The 18,684-nt window shown below is 41.7% G+C and overlaps 1 protein-coding gene across 1 annotated transcript in view; it reads left to right on the top strand.

Annotated features, from left to right (window-relative positions):
• EML3 (EMAP like 3) overlaps positions 1-18,684 on the top strand; it is a gene marked incomplete in the record, with an annotated part of 1,888,117 nt that overhangs the window by 1,587,350 nt on the left and 282,083 nt on the right. Inside the window, 1 exon segment of the mRNA XM_044075756.1 lies at positions 14,453-14,578. Within this exon segment, the coding sequence (XP_043931691.1) occupies positions 14,453-14,578 (126 nt within the window).

The raw sequence follows: 18,684 nt of genomic DNA, 5'->3' as shown, positions 1-18,684 counted from the left end.
CTTTCGGCAGCACCCTTAGGGGGAAAGCTAGCACTTTTCTCACAAAATTGGCACATGATCACCCAGGACAAATGGGTACTAAATATTGTTTCTCAGGGTTACAGGTTCCACTTTCACACCCTTCCAAAATCATAAGGTATGCCAGACCTGCCACAAAATCAGTGGGTAGAGGCACAAAAACAAATTTCTGCTCTCATGGACATGAGAGCTATTCAAAGAGTACCACAACAAGAACAGGGACAAGGATTTTACTCAAGACTTTTCCTGGTACCCAGACAGGACAAAGCCTGGAGACAAATACTGGACCTGTCAATCCTAAATACTTTGCTGGATGTTCAAAAATTCAAAATGTTAACACTGCAGCAACTTCTACCCATGCTGGGCAAGAAGGCTTGGTTAGTTACTTTGGACCTCAAGGAGGCATACCTGCATGTCCCAATCAGACAACCTTGCAGAAGATACCTCAGATTCATAGCTGGCTCAATGCATTACCAATTCTCTGCACTGCCCTTTGGCTTATCTACTGCACCCAGGGTCTTCACAAAATGCCTGGCACTAGTAATTGCATTTTGCAGATAAAAAGGAATTCAAATATATCCCTACTTGGATGACTGCCTTATTCAAGCAGAGAGCAAGGACATTCTACTAAAGCATCTGGCATTTGTAAAAAGATTTCTAATTTGCCTAGGGTACACAGTAAATGAAAAGAAATCAAAACTAGTGCCCTCTCAAGAGATAATATTCCTGGGTGCAAGCTTAAATACAACTGCCCAGATGGCTTATCTCATGCCAGACAAGCAAAGGCAACTGACTCATTACTCTCAAATGATGGCAACAAAAACCCAGCTCCCTGCAAGAAAAATTCTGCAGGCCCTGGGCTTCATGGCATCCTGCATCCTACTAATACCATATGCAAGACTGCATATGAGGAAATTACAATGGTATCTAAAAAGTGTTTGGACTCAACATTGCCACAGCCTAGAAACAATAATAACTCTAATTCCCTGCCTGCAACAGGAGTTTCGAAGGTGGGAACGGGCCTGTAACCACAACAAGGGACAGCCTTTTACCTTACCCACAGCCAGGCAGACTATAACAACAGATGCATCAGATTATGCCTGGGGGGCACACATGGCAGGAAAATGTATTCAGGGCATGTGGCCCAAGGAACAAATGCATCTTCACATCAATCAAAAAGAGATGCTAGCTGTACAGAATGCCCTGACAGCCTTCAAGGATCTACTACATCCAGGACAACTATTACTAAAGATGGACAACACCACATTAATGTGGTACATAAACAAGCAAGGGGGCACACATTCCTACCCCTTCTGCAGGCAAGCTATGACTTTGTGGAACACAGCACTGACCTATCAAGTACATCTGCAGGCACAATTCCTGCCAGGAATGAAAAATACACTGGCAGACGAACTAAGCAGAAATCTCATGGATCCTCACGAATGGAAACTAAATCCACAGGTCTTCAGCATGATAACAAGGAAATGGGGACGCCCAGATATAGATCTTTTTGCCTCCCCTCACAACTGCCAACTACAGAGATTCTGCACAAGAACTTATCACTCACAAGCATGGAAAGTAGATGCTCTATCATTCAGCTGGAAAACCCTGACAGTTTATGCCTTTCCTCCACTGCCTCTTCTTCCCAAGGTACTCCTAAAAGTCAGACAAGAGAAGCCAAAAATGATCCTGATTGCCCCAGACTGGCCACGCCAGCACTGGTACCCAATCCTAAAGAGCTTGTCTCAAGGCCCAGCCTGACCTTTACCTCAAATTCCTCATCTTCTGACTCAACAAAACAATCAGATTCTGCACAGTCAACTCAAAACCTTAAATCTGGCAGCATGGCAGATAATATAGCCACTCAGACCACACCTCTCTCTAAAGCTGTTATGGATGTCATTTTAGAAGCCAGGAGGCCCAGTACTAGGAAATCTTATGCAGAAAAATGGAAAAGATTTTGTGCTTGGAACCAGGCACAAGGACTCGAACCACTTGTTCCAAATATACCTCAGATTTTACAATACCTAACTGAGATGCTGGACAAACGCCTATCCTTCTCATCAATTAAGATCCATGCCTCTGCCATTTCAGCTCATTACAATACGGAACCTCCTATTTTCTCTCATCCACTACTAAGTCAGTTTCTCAGAGGGGCAAAAAACATAAGACCCCCAAGGAGAGTGCCGACACCTACTTGGGACCTCAACTTTGTTTTAGAAAAACTCACACTGCCTCCTTTTGAGCCAGCCAATACAGCTGATATAAAATTCTTATCATGGAAGACTGCTCTGCTCCTAGCAATAACCTCAGCAAGAAGAGTCTCAGAGTTACAGGCATTAATGGCAGTGGAACCTTTCATCATTTTTCATCAGGACAGGGTCTCTCTAAGGACAAACCCAACATTTATTCCAAAGGTAGTATCCAGTGTGGCCCTCAACCAAACCATTCATTTGCCAACATTCTATCCAAATCCCCAGAATAAAGGGAAGAGACTTCTGCACACTTTGGACATACATAGACAGCTACGATTCTACTTGGACAAAACAAAAGCTTTCAGAAAAACTGAGCAACTGTTTGTAGCTTATGCTGCAGGATCACAAGGAAAACCTATCTTGAAGCAGACTATTTCAAAATGGATAGGACACTGCATTCACTTCTGCTATTCACAACATGGCAAGTCAGGGCCTAAGGGCATTAGGCCACATTCTACCAGAGCAGCAGCCACTTCAGCAGCCTTCCTTAGAGGAGTACCAACCAAAGACATTTTAGAGGCTGCAACCTGGAGTTCAGTGCACACTTTCACCAAGCACTACCACTTACCTCTCTACTCTAAATCCAGAGCAGGCTTTGCCACTGCATTTCTGCAGGGCCTGGTAGCCTCTCCTAATCCTATTTAGGCCCAGCCACCCAAACTCAGCTTTGGGATTCAACCTAAGTGTAATGACTGCAACAGTGAAACAGGATGAACATAGTACAGTTGTGTACCTACCATAAATGTAGATGTTCAAGTGTATTAACTGTTGCAGTCCAGGTTACCCTCCCACCATCCCCCCTTTTTCTTTGCTGGGACTTATCTGTACTTCTCTATCCTATACAACCTATGGGGTGTATTTGCTTGTAGATGAAGGAAATGTTTATTTTAGTACATGCTTGTTTTTTGGCATAATTTTTTTTCAGCCTACCTATTTGGGGGCACCTGACATCTGGGGCAAGAAAAACTGAAGAAAATGGCGTTGGTTGCATCTTTTATACCCCTGGCGCACTGACGTTAGGAAAGAGGCGACAGCAACCGATGCCGGACCTAGACTTTGGAATTCTGGCCGACTGCGGGCTGCCTGCCAGAAGGATAACCCAAGTGTAATGACTGCAACAGTGAATACACTCGAACATCTACATTTATGGTAGGTAGACAACTGTACTTTGGGGAAGTTCTAACAATTGTAGTTCCCTTAGAGCCTGGCAGTGGTAGGTTCTGAAGGTGGAGTTATTAGCAAACTTGGCAATTTTGTTATAACATGACTCAAGTCTGGCAAGGTCAAATTTCCTGTCATGGGTAAGGATAGGAGCGGCATACATTAGAGTGGATAGTAGGTGAGTTTGGGCAAGGGTAATCTGAGCTTGTCTTGTGAGGGATTTTCTGTGTCTATTTAGTGTTCCCATTTTTTTATGGACCTTTTTGATTGATTGTGAAATATGGATGTTGAAAAGTATGCTTTTGTCAATTTCAACGCCCAGGAGTTTGGTGTGGTCCGAGGGCGAGATAATAGTGCCATTTCTGGAGGAGATAGTGAAGGATAGAGGGGTAGGCATGGTTTTGTTGGGGGTGAAAAGTAACAATTTAGTTTTATTAGGGTTTAGGATAAGTTGGATTTGAGTGATCCATGTTTCAATAGAGCTAAAATATTCCTGAGTGATTCATGGTGATGAACAAATAAGAGTTGAATCATCTGCATATTGTATAAGTGAAGCATGCTGTATGGTGGTGTGGAGTTTATTGGTAAATATGGAGAAAGGAAGTGGCCCTAATATTGAGCCTGGTGGTACACCTATGGTAGTTGGGAGTAAGGGGGATAGTACAACTTGCCATTGGACAGATTGTTGTCTTTCAGACAGATAGCTTTTAAACCATACTATAGTGGATGGGGCAAAGGATAGGGAGGCCAGGGTGTCAAGTATTAAGGAATTTGAGACCATGTCAAATGCTTTGGAGAGGTCTAAAAGTATTGCAGATACAAAGTTGTTATTATTTCTATGTTGCTTGACTAGATTGGTAAAAGAGAGCAGAGCAGTTGTTGTGCTGTGGTGTTCCTGAAACAATGCTCTGTGTGGGAGAGGAGATTATGTGAGTTTAGGAAATTCATCACTTGAGAATGTATACATTTCTCAAATATTTTAAATAACGGAGATAGAATGGCAATGGGGTGATAATTTGAGTATTCATAAGAATTTCTACCTTTATGAAGTAGAAAAATATATGATACCTTCCATAGTTGCGGGATGTAAGATTCTTGTATGGAGCAGTTGATAAGAATAGAAATAGGGTAAGATAAGGATTCAGCAGCTATTTTTAGGAATTTGGCTGGTAGGTTGTCAGCTGCAAGGGTGGTGGGTTTCAGTTTTAGGAGGAGTTTCTTAATTGTGGAGGTTGGTACGGATGAGAGAGAAAAACATGGGATATTCTCAGGGCATTTGGTTGGGTTATGTGTAGAGTTGTTTTTGGATAGTTGGGAGGATAAAGTTAGGATAGATTCAGTGAAGTGGTGATTAAATTGGGAGGCCATATCCGTATTGTCCTTGGTGGAGCTGGGTATGGGTGTGGTCATTTTGCCTGGTTTTAGGAGAGAGTCGATAGCAGGCCAAAACTTTTGGGGATTTTTTGAGTGTCTATTTTGAATATCAAGGAAGTAATTTTGTTTATCTAGTTTGGTTTGTCTCTTGGCCTGATTTCCAAGTTGTAGGTAGTTTTGTTTGGCTAGGCTAGTGTTATCCTTTTTCCAGTTTTTCCAAACTTTTATCTCTAGATTTTAGTAGGGGTGTACTTTCCCTACTTAGCCATGGTGCATAGTTTGACTTGGCTCTGATTTTCCTAATGGGTGCAACTCTGTCAAGGACATTGATGAAAATACTATTAAAGTATTTGACTGCTTGGTGTAAATCTAGGGTTTGCAGTGGTTTCCAGTTACTGTGTTTTAGAATAGTGTTAAATTCCTGTGTATTTAGTTCACGATCATCTCTGACTTGTTTAAATATGATGGGTTTGGCTATGTTGGTACATTTCCACAAGAGAAAGGTGGGGAGATAGTCACTGAGACCATTTGGAAGGCAGCCTGTCTGGTAGATGTTCTTCATCTCACATTGCTGCAGTCCTTACTTATGGGTAGTCCGCGGTCCTCGGTCGGCCCGAATACCAAAGTATTAGGCTGACGTCGGTCATGGGCGCCTAGAACTGACATCAGAGCATCAGGGTATAAAGGCGCATGACCGACGTCATATCCCCAGTCTTTTTTGCCGCATGGTCCGATGCAGAAGCAGCGTTGCAAGTGCCGTTCGGCATTCTGAAATTTTTCGGTTTCGGAGTTTCAGACCGATACCAAGTTGGGCTAAGTACCCCGTTGGGGAATATTTTTGTTTTTTCTTGCCTCAGTTACTTACCGGATGTCAGAAAAAGTGAATAATTGTATTTCTTGTGGTTAACAGATACCGCATAGGGATTACCACTCGCTTTGTATTCCTTGTTTGGGACCGGAGCACGTGAGTCGGGTGTCGGTTTTGTGCTAGGTTTAATAAGCGCACTATAAAACGGAGGTTAGATTGCGCTAGGTTAGTCTTTGGCAAGAGGTGTAATTATAACATGCCGTCGGATGTTCCGACGGCTTCTACTAAGAAGCGCAAAGACAAATCTTTAAAGCCTAGGCAGGATGATTCGTCTGTTACGGATGCCGGATCTTTAGAAGCTACAGCTGAACAGCTGGATCCGGCTGAAGTTTCTGGTGAGTCCCAGGGGGAAACTTTGATTTTACAAGATGTGGCCTCTCAGGAGGCAGGTCAGGCTGAAGGGGCCTCTCAGGTTACTATTCTCCCTTCTATGCCTAAGGTGGTTAGGCCTTCTGTTACTGTTCCTAAGGCTCCTTCTAAGGGCAGGTCTGTTTTGCCTTCCTCTGGTGTCAGTTCTGGTTCTTCAGGGTCTGTGCCTAAAAAGCACATGCTTAAAATGGCAGAGGATTTGATTACTTTAATTAGAGGTTCTATGCCCCCTCCTGATAAGAGGCCCAGGATGAAGCCAGAGTTGGGAAGTTTGGAGCAGGCCTCAGATGATTCTGAGTCTTCTGCTGAAGACATTCAAGATTTCCCTCCTTATTCTGATTCTGATGCAAAGGATTCCACTCCTTCTGCTTCTCCTCCAGAGGATTTTTCATTTTCAGAAACTCTGCATTCCATGAGGGAGCATTTTAAGTGGGAAGGACAGGATTACTCTGATTCACGGAAGAGACTCAGGGAGTTCTTGTTTTTGCCACAGCATAGACCCTTAGCTATACCTCCGGTTTTGGATGTTGTTTCGGATGTTTTCTCGGAGGCTTCCCTTAATCCAGATTCTGTGCCTCCTGCTCCAGTTAAACCTGACAGGTATTATAGGGTGCCTGAGGCTCATAAATATCTGTATAAGAGTCCTAGGGCGGACCCAGAAACTATTAGTCAGGGGCCTAAGGGTGTTAGAGCCTCTGTTGTTAAGAATCCGGTTCCTCTGGATAAGGAAGCTAGAGCTTTGGATAGATGGGGTAAGAAAGTGTATACCTCTTCTACTTTAGCGATGAGAGCTTTGAACTGCCAGTTTCATATGTTGAAGTATCAGAATTTTCTTCTTTCTCAGCTAAGATCTAAAGTGGATGCTTTAGCAGAGGGCATAGAATGTAAAGAATTGCAGGATTTAGTGCATGTTTCTGAACAGGTGGGAAAGCACTCTTTGCAATGTGGTTTTGATGATTTACAGGCTTCTTCTAGGGTGGCTGCAACTGGTTCAGTTATTCGTAGGCACGCCTGGCTTAAGGAACAGAATTTGTCTGAGCATGTTAAGTCTAGAATTCTGGATGCCCCTTTACAGTCTGAAGTTTTGTTTGGTCCTCCTGTGGAGTCAGTCTTAAAGAAAATGGAAGACAAGGCTAAGTCTATGCAGACTGTTAAAGATTTTTTGCAGGTACAACCTCCAAAGTTTAGTAGAAATTGGCCTACTAAGGGGTGGACGTACCCTTCTTCTGATTCTCAGTCTAGGGGTAGATCTAGGCGTGGTAGGGGCAGAGCTCAGAGTACCTTCAGGCCGAGACAATGGAGTTCGCCTGCTCAATCTGCTGGTGAAGGCAGGGGCCAGTCCTTTCGTAAACAGGCCCAATGACCTGCTTTTCAGCTGCCAGATTCTTCCTGCCTGGCAGCTCCTTTGGGAGGAAAGTTGGCTCTTTTCAAACAAAATTGGCATTTAGTTACCCAGGACAAATGGGTATTGGACATTATAAACCGAGGTTACAAGTTCTATTTCCATACCATGCCTCCTTTCAAGGGCATGCCAGACGTCCCTCCTCGGCAAAGGATAGAGGCTCACAAACAAATTTCTTTACTTCTTCAAATGGGAGCTATACAGTCAGTTCCTCTGTCAGAAGTGGGCCTAGGATTTTATTCTCACCTGTTTCTAGTTCCAAAGAAAGGGAACACGTGGAGACCAATTTTGGATTTATCTATCCTCAACACTTATCTGGACATTCCAAAGTTCAAGATGCTGACTTTACAACAGCTTTTACCTCTGTTGGGAAAAGATCACTGGATGGTTACTCTGGATCTCAAAGAGGCTTACCTTCATGTTCCTATCAGGCCCAGTTGCAGGAGGTACCTGCGTTTTTGGGCTGGAAATTTACATTATCAGTTCTCTGCATTGCCCTTTGGCTTATCTACTGCGCCCAGAGTGTTCACAAAGGTTCTGGCTCCAGTGATAGCCTTTTTCAGACTAAGAGGAATTCAGATTTATCCTTATTTGGACGATTGCCTGATTATTGCACAGGAAAAGGACGAACTTCTTCAACATCTACAGTATGTGATGGCAGTGTTAAGATGCCTAGGGTATTCTGTGAATGAAACAAAGTACAGTCTAGTACCCTCTCAGGACATGTGCTTTCTGGGTGTGAGACTGAATACAGCTTCCCAGATGGCCTTTTTGACCCCGGACAAACAAAGAAGCCTTTCTCTTTATTTTCATCAAATGTCTCTACGGTCCAGGCTGACTGCAAGGACAGTCCTTCAAGCCTTGGGGTTCATGGCATCTTGTATTCTGGTGCTTCCCAATGCCAAATTGCATATGAGGAAGCTTCAATGGTATCTCAAAAATGTATGGACACAGCACTGCCAAGATCTAGACACTGTCATTCGGATACTACCTTGCATTCAGAAGGAGTTTTTGTGGTGGGCTCAGGAATGTCACCTAAACAAGGGACTCTCTGTGACCCGGCCAGAGGCGAGTCAGATTCTAACGACAGATGCCTCGGACAAGGCTTGGGGAGCACACCTCAATGGAAAATGGGTGCAAGACACGTGGCCTGTCAAACTCCAACATTTGCATATCAACTTGAAGGAAATGTTAGCAGTCCAGTTTGCATTGATGGCTATCAAAGACTTACTTCACCCAGGGCAGGTGTTGATTCAAACAGACAACACTACTGTCATGTGGTACATCAACAAGCAAGGGGGAACCCATTCTTACCCTCTTTGCAGACAAGCGATGATTTTGTGGGAAACTGCTCTCAATCTACACCTCAATCTTCAAGCAAGGTTTCTACCAGGAGCACAGAACTCCTTAGCAGATGTGTTGAGCAGACAAATAGTGGATCCTCACGAATGGAAATTGGATCCTCATGTATTTCAAAAATTGACAGTGTTATGGGGAACTCCAGACATAGATCTGTTCGCTTCTCCACTAAATTACCAGTTGCCAAAGTTTTGCACAAAAATGTTTCATCACACAGCTTGGAAGGTGGACGCTCTATCATTCAGTTGGAACAATCTGCATGTATATGCCTTTCCACCTCTGCCTCTTCTTCCCAAGGTACTTTTGAAGGCCAGACAAGACAAGCCAACCATGATTTTGATAGCACCGGATTGGCCTCGACAACACTGGTACCCACTACTGAGGAGTCTAGTACGAGAACCTCCATGGCCTCTGCCTTTGATTCCGCACCTTTTGTCACAAGAGGGCAATCACTTCCTCAATGTCAAGATTCAGTCTCTGCATCTAACAGCCTGGCATATTCTGTTTTAGACTCTGGAGGGTCTCAGCTTCCACAACAAGTTTTGAATGTTATTTTGGAGGCCAGGAGGCCTAGTACCAGGAAAGTTTACGCTGATAAATGGAGGAGATTTTTTATTTGGAGCAAAGGAAAGGACTTTGATGTCTCCAAACCTGATTTAAGTGTTGCTCTTCAATATCTTACTGAGTTATTGGACAAGGGTTTGTCTTTCTCCTCGATAAAGGTCCATGCTGCAGCCATTTCTGCTCACTATGATTGTGACCCTCCTTTATTCTCTCACCCTTTGTTTAAGCAATTTCTTAGAGGGGCAAAGAATATAAGACCCCCACGTAGAGCTCCTACTCCTGCTTGGGATAGATTCATACTAAGCTAACTGCCCTTGCGATCTCAATTTTGTGTTGGAAAAGCTTACTCTACAACCTTTTGAGCCTGCAGCTTCAGCCAAGTTAAAGTATTTGTCATGGAAAACTGCTTTTTTGTTGGCCATTACCTCTGCAAGAAGGGTTTCTGAATTACAGGCCCTCATGGCAGTGGAGCCTTTCCTGATTTTTCATAAGGATAGGGTATCTTTGCGTACTAATCCTTCCTTTATGCCTAAAGTGGTTTCTAGTGTGGCCTTAAACCAAGCTATTCATTTGCCTACTTTTTATGCAAACCCCCAAAATAAAGGGGAGAAAATTTTGCATACTTTGGATATTCACAGGCAGTTGCGTTATTATTTGAGCAGAACCAAGGAGTTCAGACAGTCTCAGCAGTTGTTTGTTTCTTTTGCCTTGGGTTCACAGGGTAAACCTGTTTCAAAACAAACTATTTCTAAATGGATTGGGTTTTGTATTTCTTTCTGTTATTCCCATCATGGTAAGGAGATTCCGGCTGGAATCAGGCCTCATTCCACTAGGGCTACTGCTACTTCCACGGCCTTTCTAAGGGGAGTAGCTACAAAGACATTTTGGAGGCAGCTACTTGGAGTTCAGTGCATACTTTTCTAAACATTACCACCTTCCTCTCTATTCTAAGTCTAGGGCTGGATTTGCCACTGCAATTTTACAGGGCATTTTAGCAGCCCCTAATGCTTTATGATTTTTACCAACCTCCCTTTCCCGTTGCTTTGGGATTCTACCCATAAGTAAGGACTGCAGCAATGTGAGATGAAGAACATAGTACAGTTTTGTACCTACCATAAATGTAGATGTTCGAAGATCCACATTGCTGCAGTCCAATTTACCCTCCCTCCTTCCCCACTGTACTTTAACAGGGTGCTATGCTTTAGGTGATGGTTGTTGTTGGGCATGTTTTTGGGAGGTATTCTGTTTTTGGCTGTGGCCTTTCTTGTTTGGCCTTCTGACATCTGGGGCAAGAAAAGACTGAGGATATGACGTCGGTCATGCGCCTTTATACCCTGACGCTCTGATGTCAGTTCTAGGCGCCCATGACCGACGTCAGCCTAATACTTTGGTATTCGGGCCGACCGAGGACCACGGACTACCCATAAGTAAGGACTGCAGCAATGTGGATCTTCGAACATCTACATTTATGGTAGGTACAAAACTGTACCTTTTGTTTGGGGGAGTTGACTAGAGTCCAATCTAGAATAGATTGTTTATGGGTTTTTTGTTGACTCTAGTAGGTTTTTGGATAAGTTGGGAAAAACTGGAGATACTAATATGGTTAGTGAGGTTGTTAGAGCTGCAGGCTATCCAGTCATTATTTAGGTCACCTAGTATGATGGTTTCTTGAGGAAGATTTTCTGTGGCCCACTGTAAGGTTTCTTCAATGATGGGAGAGTTATTACCCAGGGGAATGTAACAGCAGAGAATGTTGATACTTTTTGTGTCATTTATGTTTAGGGTTGAACCCAGGGTTTCAACATTTTGAAATGTAGGTATGGGGGTTTGTAGAGGTTTGATATTCAGTGTATTTTTGAAGAGGATAGCAACACCACCTCCCTTCCTGCCTAGTCTAACCAGTCTTAGGATGCTATATCCTGGTGGGAGGATTTCTTCGTCTAGGGTACTAGGTTTTAGCCACGTCTCAGTAGTGGTTAGTATGTCTGGGGAGTAGTGTGCTATAAATGCATGTAGGTCTGGGAGCTTGTTAGAGATACTTCTGATGTTGATATTAAGAATCAGAAGGTCAAAGATTTGCCTGACTCAAGAGTAGAGAGTTTTGTGGGCCTCGATTTGGGTGTATGTCTCTTGATGTAAGTAGTCTTTTTGTGATAAACAGTATGTATTTAATAGTGTGTAATATGCCTGTGTTGGATCTAAGTGGTATTTTTCTAGTGCATGATGTTGTTATGTGAGACTTATAGATGTGTAGTATTAAGCTGTCTTCAAATAAAGTAGAATAGATAGGGATGTGTGTGTATGTATTTGTGTGAGTATGTGTTGTATGGAATGCTGCGTTTTCTAGTGGTGTGTTAATATATATTGATGTGATGTTGGTTAGGCATGTGAGCATTAGAAAGAGAAATCCTAGAATGAATGGTGTTTTCTGAGTGAGTGGTAGCTGGTTGTTGGAGGTTTTGGGGTTTAGGTCAGGTGGTATGCGTGAGGACATGGCAAGTAGGTATTATGTGTTGTTAAGGTAGAGGGTTGGGTGGGGGTGTGGCTAGGTTGAGTGATGAGAGGTCTTCGATTGGAGCAGGGTGGGGTCAGGTGATATGGGGTTGGAATAAATCTACAGATAGTGGGGGCAGGTGGGAAATGGGGACAAAGTAGGGGAGCAGACTGAGCCCCCATAGGACCGGAACTATAGTCACCCTGTTCTTTTTGCTTGTATTTGTACTGTTAGATGCTATGTTGCTTTATTATTATCTTTACACTCTTTATGAAGAGTTGTACCTTGTCAGGACTGTGATTTAATTGCTAGGTAGTATGGCTATATGTACATACCTTACCATTTCTTATACAATGCTCCCATCTAGTGGCCAAAATGGGAAACTACTATGTAAGAGCTATTAAAAAAAGGCTCTCATTAATAAACAAAAGATGAAATAGTTTGGAAGGAGAGTTTAATAGTAAAACCATAAAGAACCAGAGTAGTGAATATGTTTATTGAGAAGACGTTTGAGGGTTTACCTAAGTGTTAAGGTCCTTCTGTAAGTGCATCTATCATACTATAGTACTCCTTATTTAGGCAACAACAAAAAAACATTATAAATTCAGTCTACAATCCCCTAAAGTCCTCCAAGTCTAGCATAAAATCTCTTTGGTTTAGAGAAGATCATGTCAAAAGTGACAACAAATACAGAACTAGTAATAAATTTACCCTGGGGTTCAGAAAGGGCTACCACCCAGTGATAAGCTTTTCCCCGCTGGCAGTGGCCCTGTCCATTTCAGAGACAGGCCTGCCACAGTGACTCTACATGGTCTGCAGAATCACTGTGGTGGACCATCTCCTTGGTCAAACCACATGCTAATGATACATTCCCAGGAAGCAGCCGATGTTCATCATCCATGTGCTTTTCCCCAGAAATGCCTGTGGTAATGCATTGACACAGCTGAATGATTTGGAGAATTAATTAATACAGCCAAAAGTTTGAGTTCACCCATTATTTTCAACAGGTGAGATCACATTAGTGGTAGCGGAGTGTGAGTGAGTGAGTGAGTGAGTGAGTGAGTGAGTGAGTGAGTGAGTGAGTGAGTGAGTGTGTGTGTGTGTGTGTGTGTGTGTGTGTGTGTGTGTGTGTGTGTGTGTGTGTGTGTGTGTGTGTGTGTCTGTGTGAGACTGCATGCGTGAGTTCATGCAGAGGGATGATTGGTCTTGGGTGTTTCGGGGGGTGTAAGAGAGAGAGAGAGAGTATGTGTAGTGGGGTTAGGGGGGGTAGGCTAGGTGCTAGTGTTGGGGGGTGTCTGTTGAGTTGATTGGTTGATGAGAAGATACCAAACTATGTTAAAAGGTTGGTAAATTTGATTCTTTTAGTGTTTAAAAAGTATTAACATTATGGAAATCTGGCAAAATCCTAGAAGTCAAAGTTTGTAATGAAGTAGTGAACGAGATAAAGAAATTTAAGATGATGAGTAACAAATTGAAAATAAAGAATGGGGTAAGAAATGAGACCACTTATGGAAAGTAGTATAATCTAGTACTGTTATTGTTAAAGTTAGTACAGTATCTGTAGAAACTAAACAACTGAAATTGTTTGAAGTTGTAATACTGTTTGGATGATTTGTGTGTAAAGTTGTAAACAAAGGTAGATGCATTGTCATAATACTATTAACTGGTACTGAAGAAGATTGAATACTACCATAATATATGCACCCTGGTGATGGAATATACTATTTATGCTTCATATAAACAGAAAAACCTGGGTCATGGTTGAAATTGGTTTGCTGACCAGTCCACTTACCTGGTTATCAAACTGATAGATAGATAGATAGATAGATAGATAGATAGATAGATAGATAGATAGATAGATAGACTGATAAAATAACATAAATAAAGCTTATTTTATTAACAGAAATGTTTGCTGTGTTTGTGGTAGAGCAAAGCTATCTACACACCCCAACAAGGAATTTGAGCATTGTACCCTTAATTATTAGCAATTCTGAGGTCATTGTAGGACAAAACAATGAAAGATTTGACCTCAGAGAACTGTTTTGGTAAGCATTGTGTATCTTAGTATCAGAAACAATACTTTTTAACATGAGAGCCTTGACCTACCACCTGCAACATACTTTTTGACTAGTAAGGAGTGCATTAACACCAGTGGATAAGATAATAGTGTACTGTGTGATTTCAGTTACAACTTAATAAGTGTGGCAAACTGAAAGACTGCTGTGGGGAAAAAAATCAGATGTTTATCACTTAACCAAATATATTACAGAAAACAAGCTCATGAAAAGAATTATGAAACAATTTAATTTGAGAAATAAAGAATCCCCAAGTCATTTCAGCAGTTATTATTTTGTTTTGTATCTGTACTGCCACTGTAAACTTCTGAATAAATTATTGTGCTAGCGCGACACTTGCCTTGTGTAGTCAAGCAACCTAGTGACGTGTTTCTAACATTGCCGTTTTCTGACATCAAGTTGTGTTTTAGATACTTTAAGGGAAAACCAAAAACATTGAAGACAGATTGTGTTTAAAGAGTTATCCTCTTATTTTTGAGTAAGTAACTGCTTTCTTTATCATTTAACTGATAGATTCCAGAACAATTTGGAGCAGTTCGTACAATTGCTGAGGGGAATGGAGAAGAGTTCTTAATCGGTACAACAAGAAATGCCATTCTAAGAGGCAGTTTCTCAGCTGGCTTCACTCCTATTATGCAGGTAAATGATGGACGCTTGTAATTAATAATTAAAAAGGGAGCATGCTACTTCATCTTTGTATGAATTACGGGATTAATAAATGCATTGCATAAAATTTTGGTTCTGGGATATAAGAATTACAATACAGATGCATTTGTCTATGAGGTTATTTTTATTGTATTTAGTACAGAACTGTAAAACGGTATGTTTCACTGATATGGTAGTGATACCATTTGAGTACTGTGCAATTAAATGAATAGCATATGTGTTTCATATACGGTTTCTGTATATTACAGTAGCATCTAAGAATAAGCCTGTTACTTCAGTCTAGTTTAAGTAAACAACTTCTGTAAAAAGACAGTGCCTTGGGTTCACTGCCTCTGAATACTCTGCTGTGAATATGTTAAAGAAAATCCTCAGCATAACAGGAAGTGGACTGATGCATGCTCTGACATAAACCCTGCAATAGTGTGGTAAAGTGTGTTGTTCTTTGTTTGCCTAGGGGTACTGATCAGAATAAAATAATGCTTTGCACATCTGAAATCACATCTGTGCTCATAGCCAGTCAGGGAGCCAGCCTTGGCCTGCTGCTCCATAACCAGCCTCAGACAGCAGTGTGAGCAGAAGTATCTGTCACATACCAACACAGGTGTTAAAATCAGTGGGCAACCAGTTATGTCTGACAAAGCTGTGACAGTCAGAAAAATACAAAACTCGTTAACATTCTGTGCACCTGACATGATATTTCATCTGGGATGTTCTTTAGAGACAGCTCCCCTTAAATATTTCAGAGTTGTCCTGTTTCCTAGGTAAGGTGTCCTCATTTCTGTCAAAGATTTGATTAGCTTTTTTAGACTGTAATTGGGTCTACACTGAATCTTAAAAATGTTTAAGATGAATGTATAGGCGAACCTTAGTGGCGCCAATAATGAGAATACAAGAGAATGGGCCAAACTGCTTAACTTGGTATTGTTAATAATTATGGATGACCATGACTGCAGTGCTCTCTAAAATAAGTCGGAGAACACAACAGAAAACATACTTTCCTTCTGTTGTGATCTATCCATCTTTTTTATGTATTACACACATCTGTTGTCATGATTGTGAAGTCACATGAGTGTTAGCCAAATTTACCTCTGTTGAGCCTAGACATTTTCTGTTGTAGTCTCTTTATTCAGATTTCATATAAGATTACAGTCCATGTTGCTAAATTATCTCAGAAAATGCTGGCAAAGTTTGCTTTGTAGGAATTCTTGAGGAAGGAGGACATTACATGCTAAGATTCCATGTCTTAACTGTTGTATCTTTGATATGAAATTGTCCATTGCCCCATAAAATGCAAGATGCTTCCTCTTGACTTCTCCAAGGCAGTGCTTGTTTCATTTGACTTAGCTGACATCAGACCATGTATTTCTCTTTCTTAATATGTCAGATATGAAGTTCATGACATTTACTTTTGCAACAGGTTTTTTTCATAAATTCTCAAAATCTGTCACAACACAATGGCCAGCCTGACTGACTGGTTTTGGATTAACTCTAGTCCATAATTATGGTTTCCATGAAATGAATTACAAAAAAAAAATCCAGAAAGTATATTGTATACAAACCCAGTTCAGTTAAATATCTTTCAGAGCCACTCAGGTGTCTGTTTGCTCTCCCCCTGTAATGTCACCCAATGTATAGTCCTGGGTAGTATATTATTTTTTTGTTAACAAGGTAAGCACCATTTGCAGAATTGCTGATTTTCAGCTATAAACCATGAACTGTGATGATCAGTCACACAGTACGGAAATGCAAGTTTCAGGATTCAAGCAGGTGTTTAAGGTGTTGGGCTTCTGAGCTTTGCTTATACTTTGACGCACTACACCATACTGACAGTATACTGTAGGGGCATGTATATGTGTGTAGCTATATCTGCATATAGACATGGGATTACTTAAAATGGTCTGAACAGTATAAGATCTGCAGGAAAAATAAGCACAGAAAAATATCTAAACTTAAAAATATCTTAACTTAAAAACATCTAAACACAAAACAAATGATTTCTGGAAGCCTGAGTGAGGCAGAAAGGGAGAGAGCAACCTGCGGCATCTCTGCTTTCCAGAAATACTAACATGAAACAGGATGTTGGGCACCCCAGTGGTTCTTGGGGTTACAACTGTTGGACCCTCATTAGTTAGAACTGACCACAAATCAGTCACCTTCAAACTGACACTAACACCAGAACTCACAAAGGATGAAATGAGACTAAAAAACTTCACCAAGGCAAACTATACTCTCCTAGGTGAAAGCATAAATGCATTCCAAGCCCCACGCCAAGCTGAAAGTGGTAACTACACTAAAGCCCTGTACAATCACTAGCATAAATGTATAAACTCAGCTGTAACAGATAGAATCAAAGCCAGAGCTCCAAGTAAAATCAAGCTGTCATGGTGCACTTCCAGCATCAACAAACTCTACAATAAACTCAAAAAGTTGCTGTCCAAAATAACAAAGACAAGGACCCAACAATGGAAAAACACCCTCCTCAGCCTTAACAGACAAGTAAGACAACTTGTCAAATCATCCAAGAACTCCTTTGAGAGAAACCTAGCAAGTACTGCCAAGGATAACCATAAGGCCTTTTACAGCTATGTACTTAACCTAAAGGGTAGGACCCAAGCATGTGCAGAACTGGTGGCCATTGGTGTCACACACACTGACCCCATAGAGATAGCAAACTTACTAGCAGACATGTTTGGTGAAAATTTCACTCCCTTTCCCTTATCCCCTCCTAACTTACAACAAACCCTCCCCCAAACTTCCCACCCACCTTACATATCTGAAGAGCAGGTCCTCAAAGCCCTGTCCAAGGCAAAGAACACGGCCTCTATGGGACCAGATGACATCCCAGGCTGTCTTCTAAACAGGCTAAAACATGAACTAGCATCACCACTAAGTACCCTTTTCAGTCATAGCCCAACCACAGGGTTTATTCCTGCAGAATGGAGAACATCTACAGTTATTCCTCTCCACAAAGGTGGCCTAGCAACAGACCAAGGGAATTACAGACCCATAAACCTGACCATCTTCATCTGTAAAGCCATGGAGCATATCACTGCGGACTTCATAAGTAAAGACAGGTGACCTCCAAACCCTGGACCCTACCCAATTCAGCTTCAATGAAGGGCAGATCCTTCCTGTTAAATCTGGTGGATTTCTTTGAAAGTGTGACCAAGGCCATTGATGAGGGCAAATCTTCGCACACAGTATACATCGACTTGGCAAAGGCTTTTGACACAATCCCACATTCGAGCAGTACCGATAAACTTAGTAAACTGAATGTAAACCCCTTTGTTGTAAGATGGGTTGCAAACTGGCTCACAAACTGGACACATGGGTCTATAGAAAACCAACGAATGCTTAAAAAAGCAAATGCTGATTTATCGACCTTCTTAAAGTGAAAGCTGAATATCACAAACACTCGGAACAGCGATTTTTTTCCCAGGGGAAAAAAATTGCTGGGTTGTTTTTGGGACTTTGCCATTTCCTCCACTGTGGTGCAATCTCAGAGTTGGTATATTTAAGTAGGGGGGATGTGGGGGGAAAAGCCCCCCACTTATTTTACTATTTTGAAGTTTTTTTTTTTTTGTTTCATTTTTTTTTTGTGGAACAGTGATTTTTTTTTTCCCTGGGAATAAAAATGCCATTCTGAGTGTTTGGGATTTTAAGCTTTCACTTAAAGAGGGTCGATAAGTCAGTGTTCACTTTTTTAAGCATTCGCTGATTTAACATAGACCTGGACACATGCTATCAAAGTGGGTGACTCCACATCAAACAGCAGACCTGTTACCAGCAAGGTGCCACAGGGTCAGTGCTGGGCCCTCTACTGTTTGTTATATACTTCTCAGAAATTCAGCCCAAAACATAAGGGTTGTGGCTGACCAAGTCTGCAAACGATTGCAAGCTAGGTGCAATCATTGAATCCCCATATGTTGTCAGTATACTACAGAATGGTCTCACACAGACCAACGACTGGTGTATTAGTCCCACTCTCAAACTAAATACAAAGAAATGAATCATCATTCCCTTCGGCACAAACAATGCCCCTTCACACTATCGAATCAATAGCAATACCCCAAGTACCC

This window comes from Protopterus annectens, chromosome 6.part1, assembly GCF_019279795.1.
Source record: "Protopterus annectens isolate FY-2018-M chromosome 6.part1, PAN1.0, whole genome shotgun sequence".
Classification (NCBI taxonomy): domain Eukaryota; kingdom Metazoa; phylum Chordata; order Ceratodontiformes; family Protopteridae; genus Protopterus; species Protopterus annectens.
Note: the sequence above shows the minus strand (reverse complement) of the source record. Positions and strands in the feature narration are given on the sequence as shown.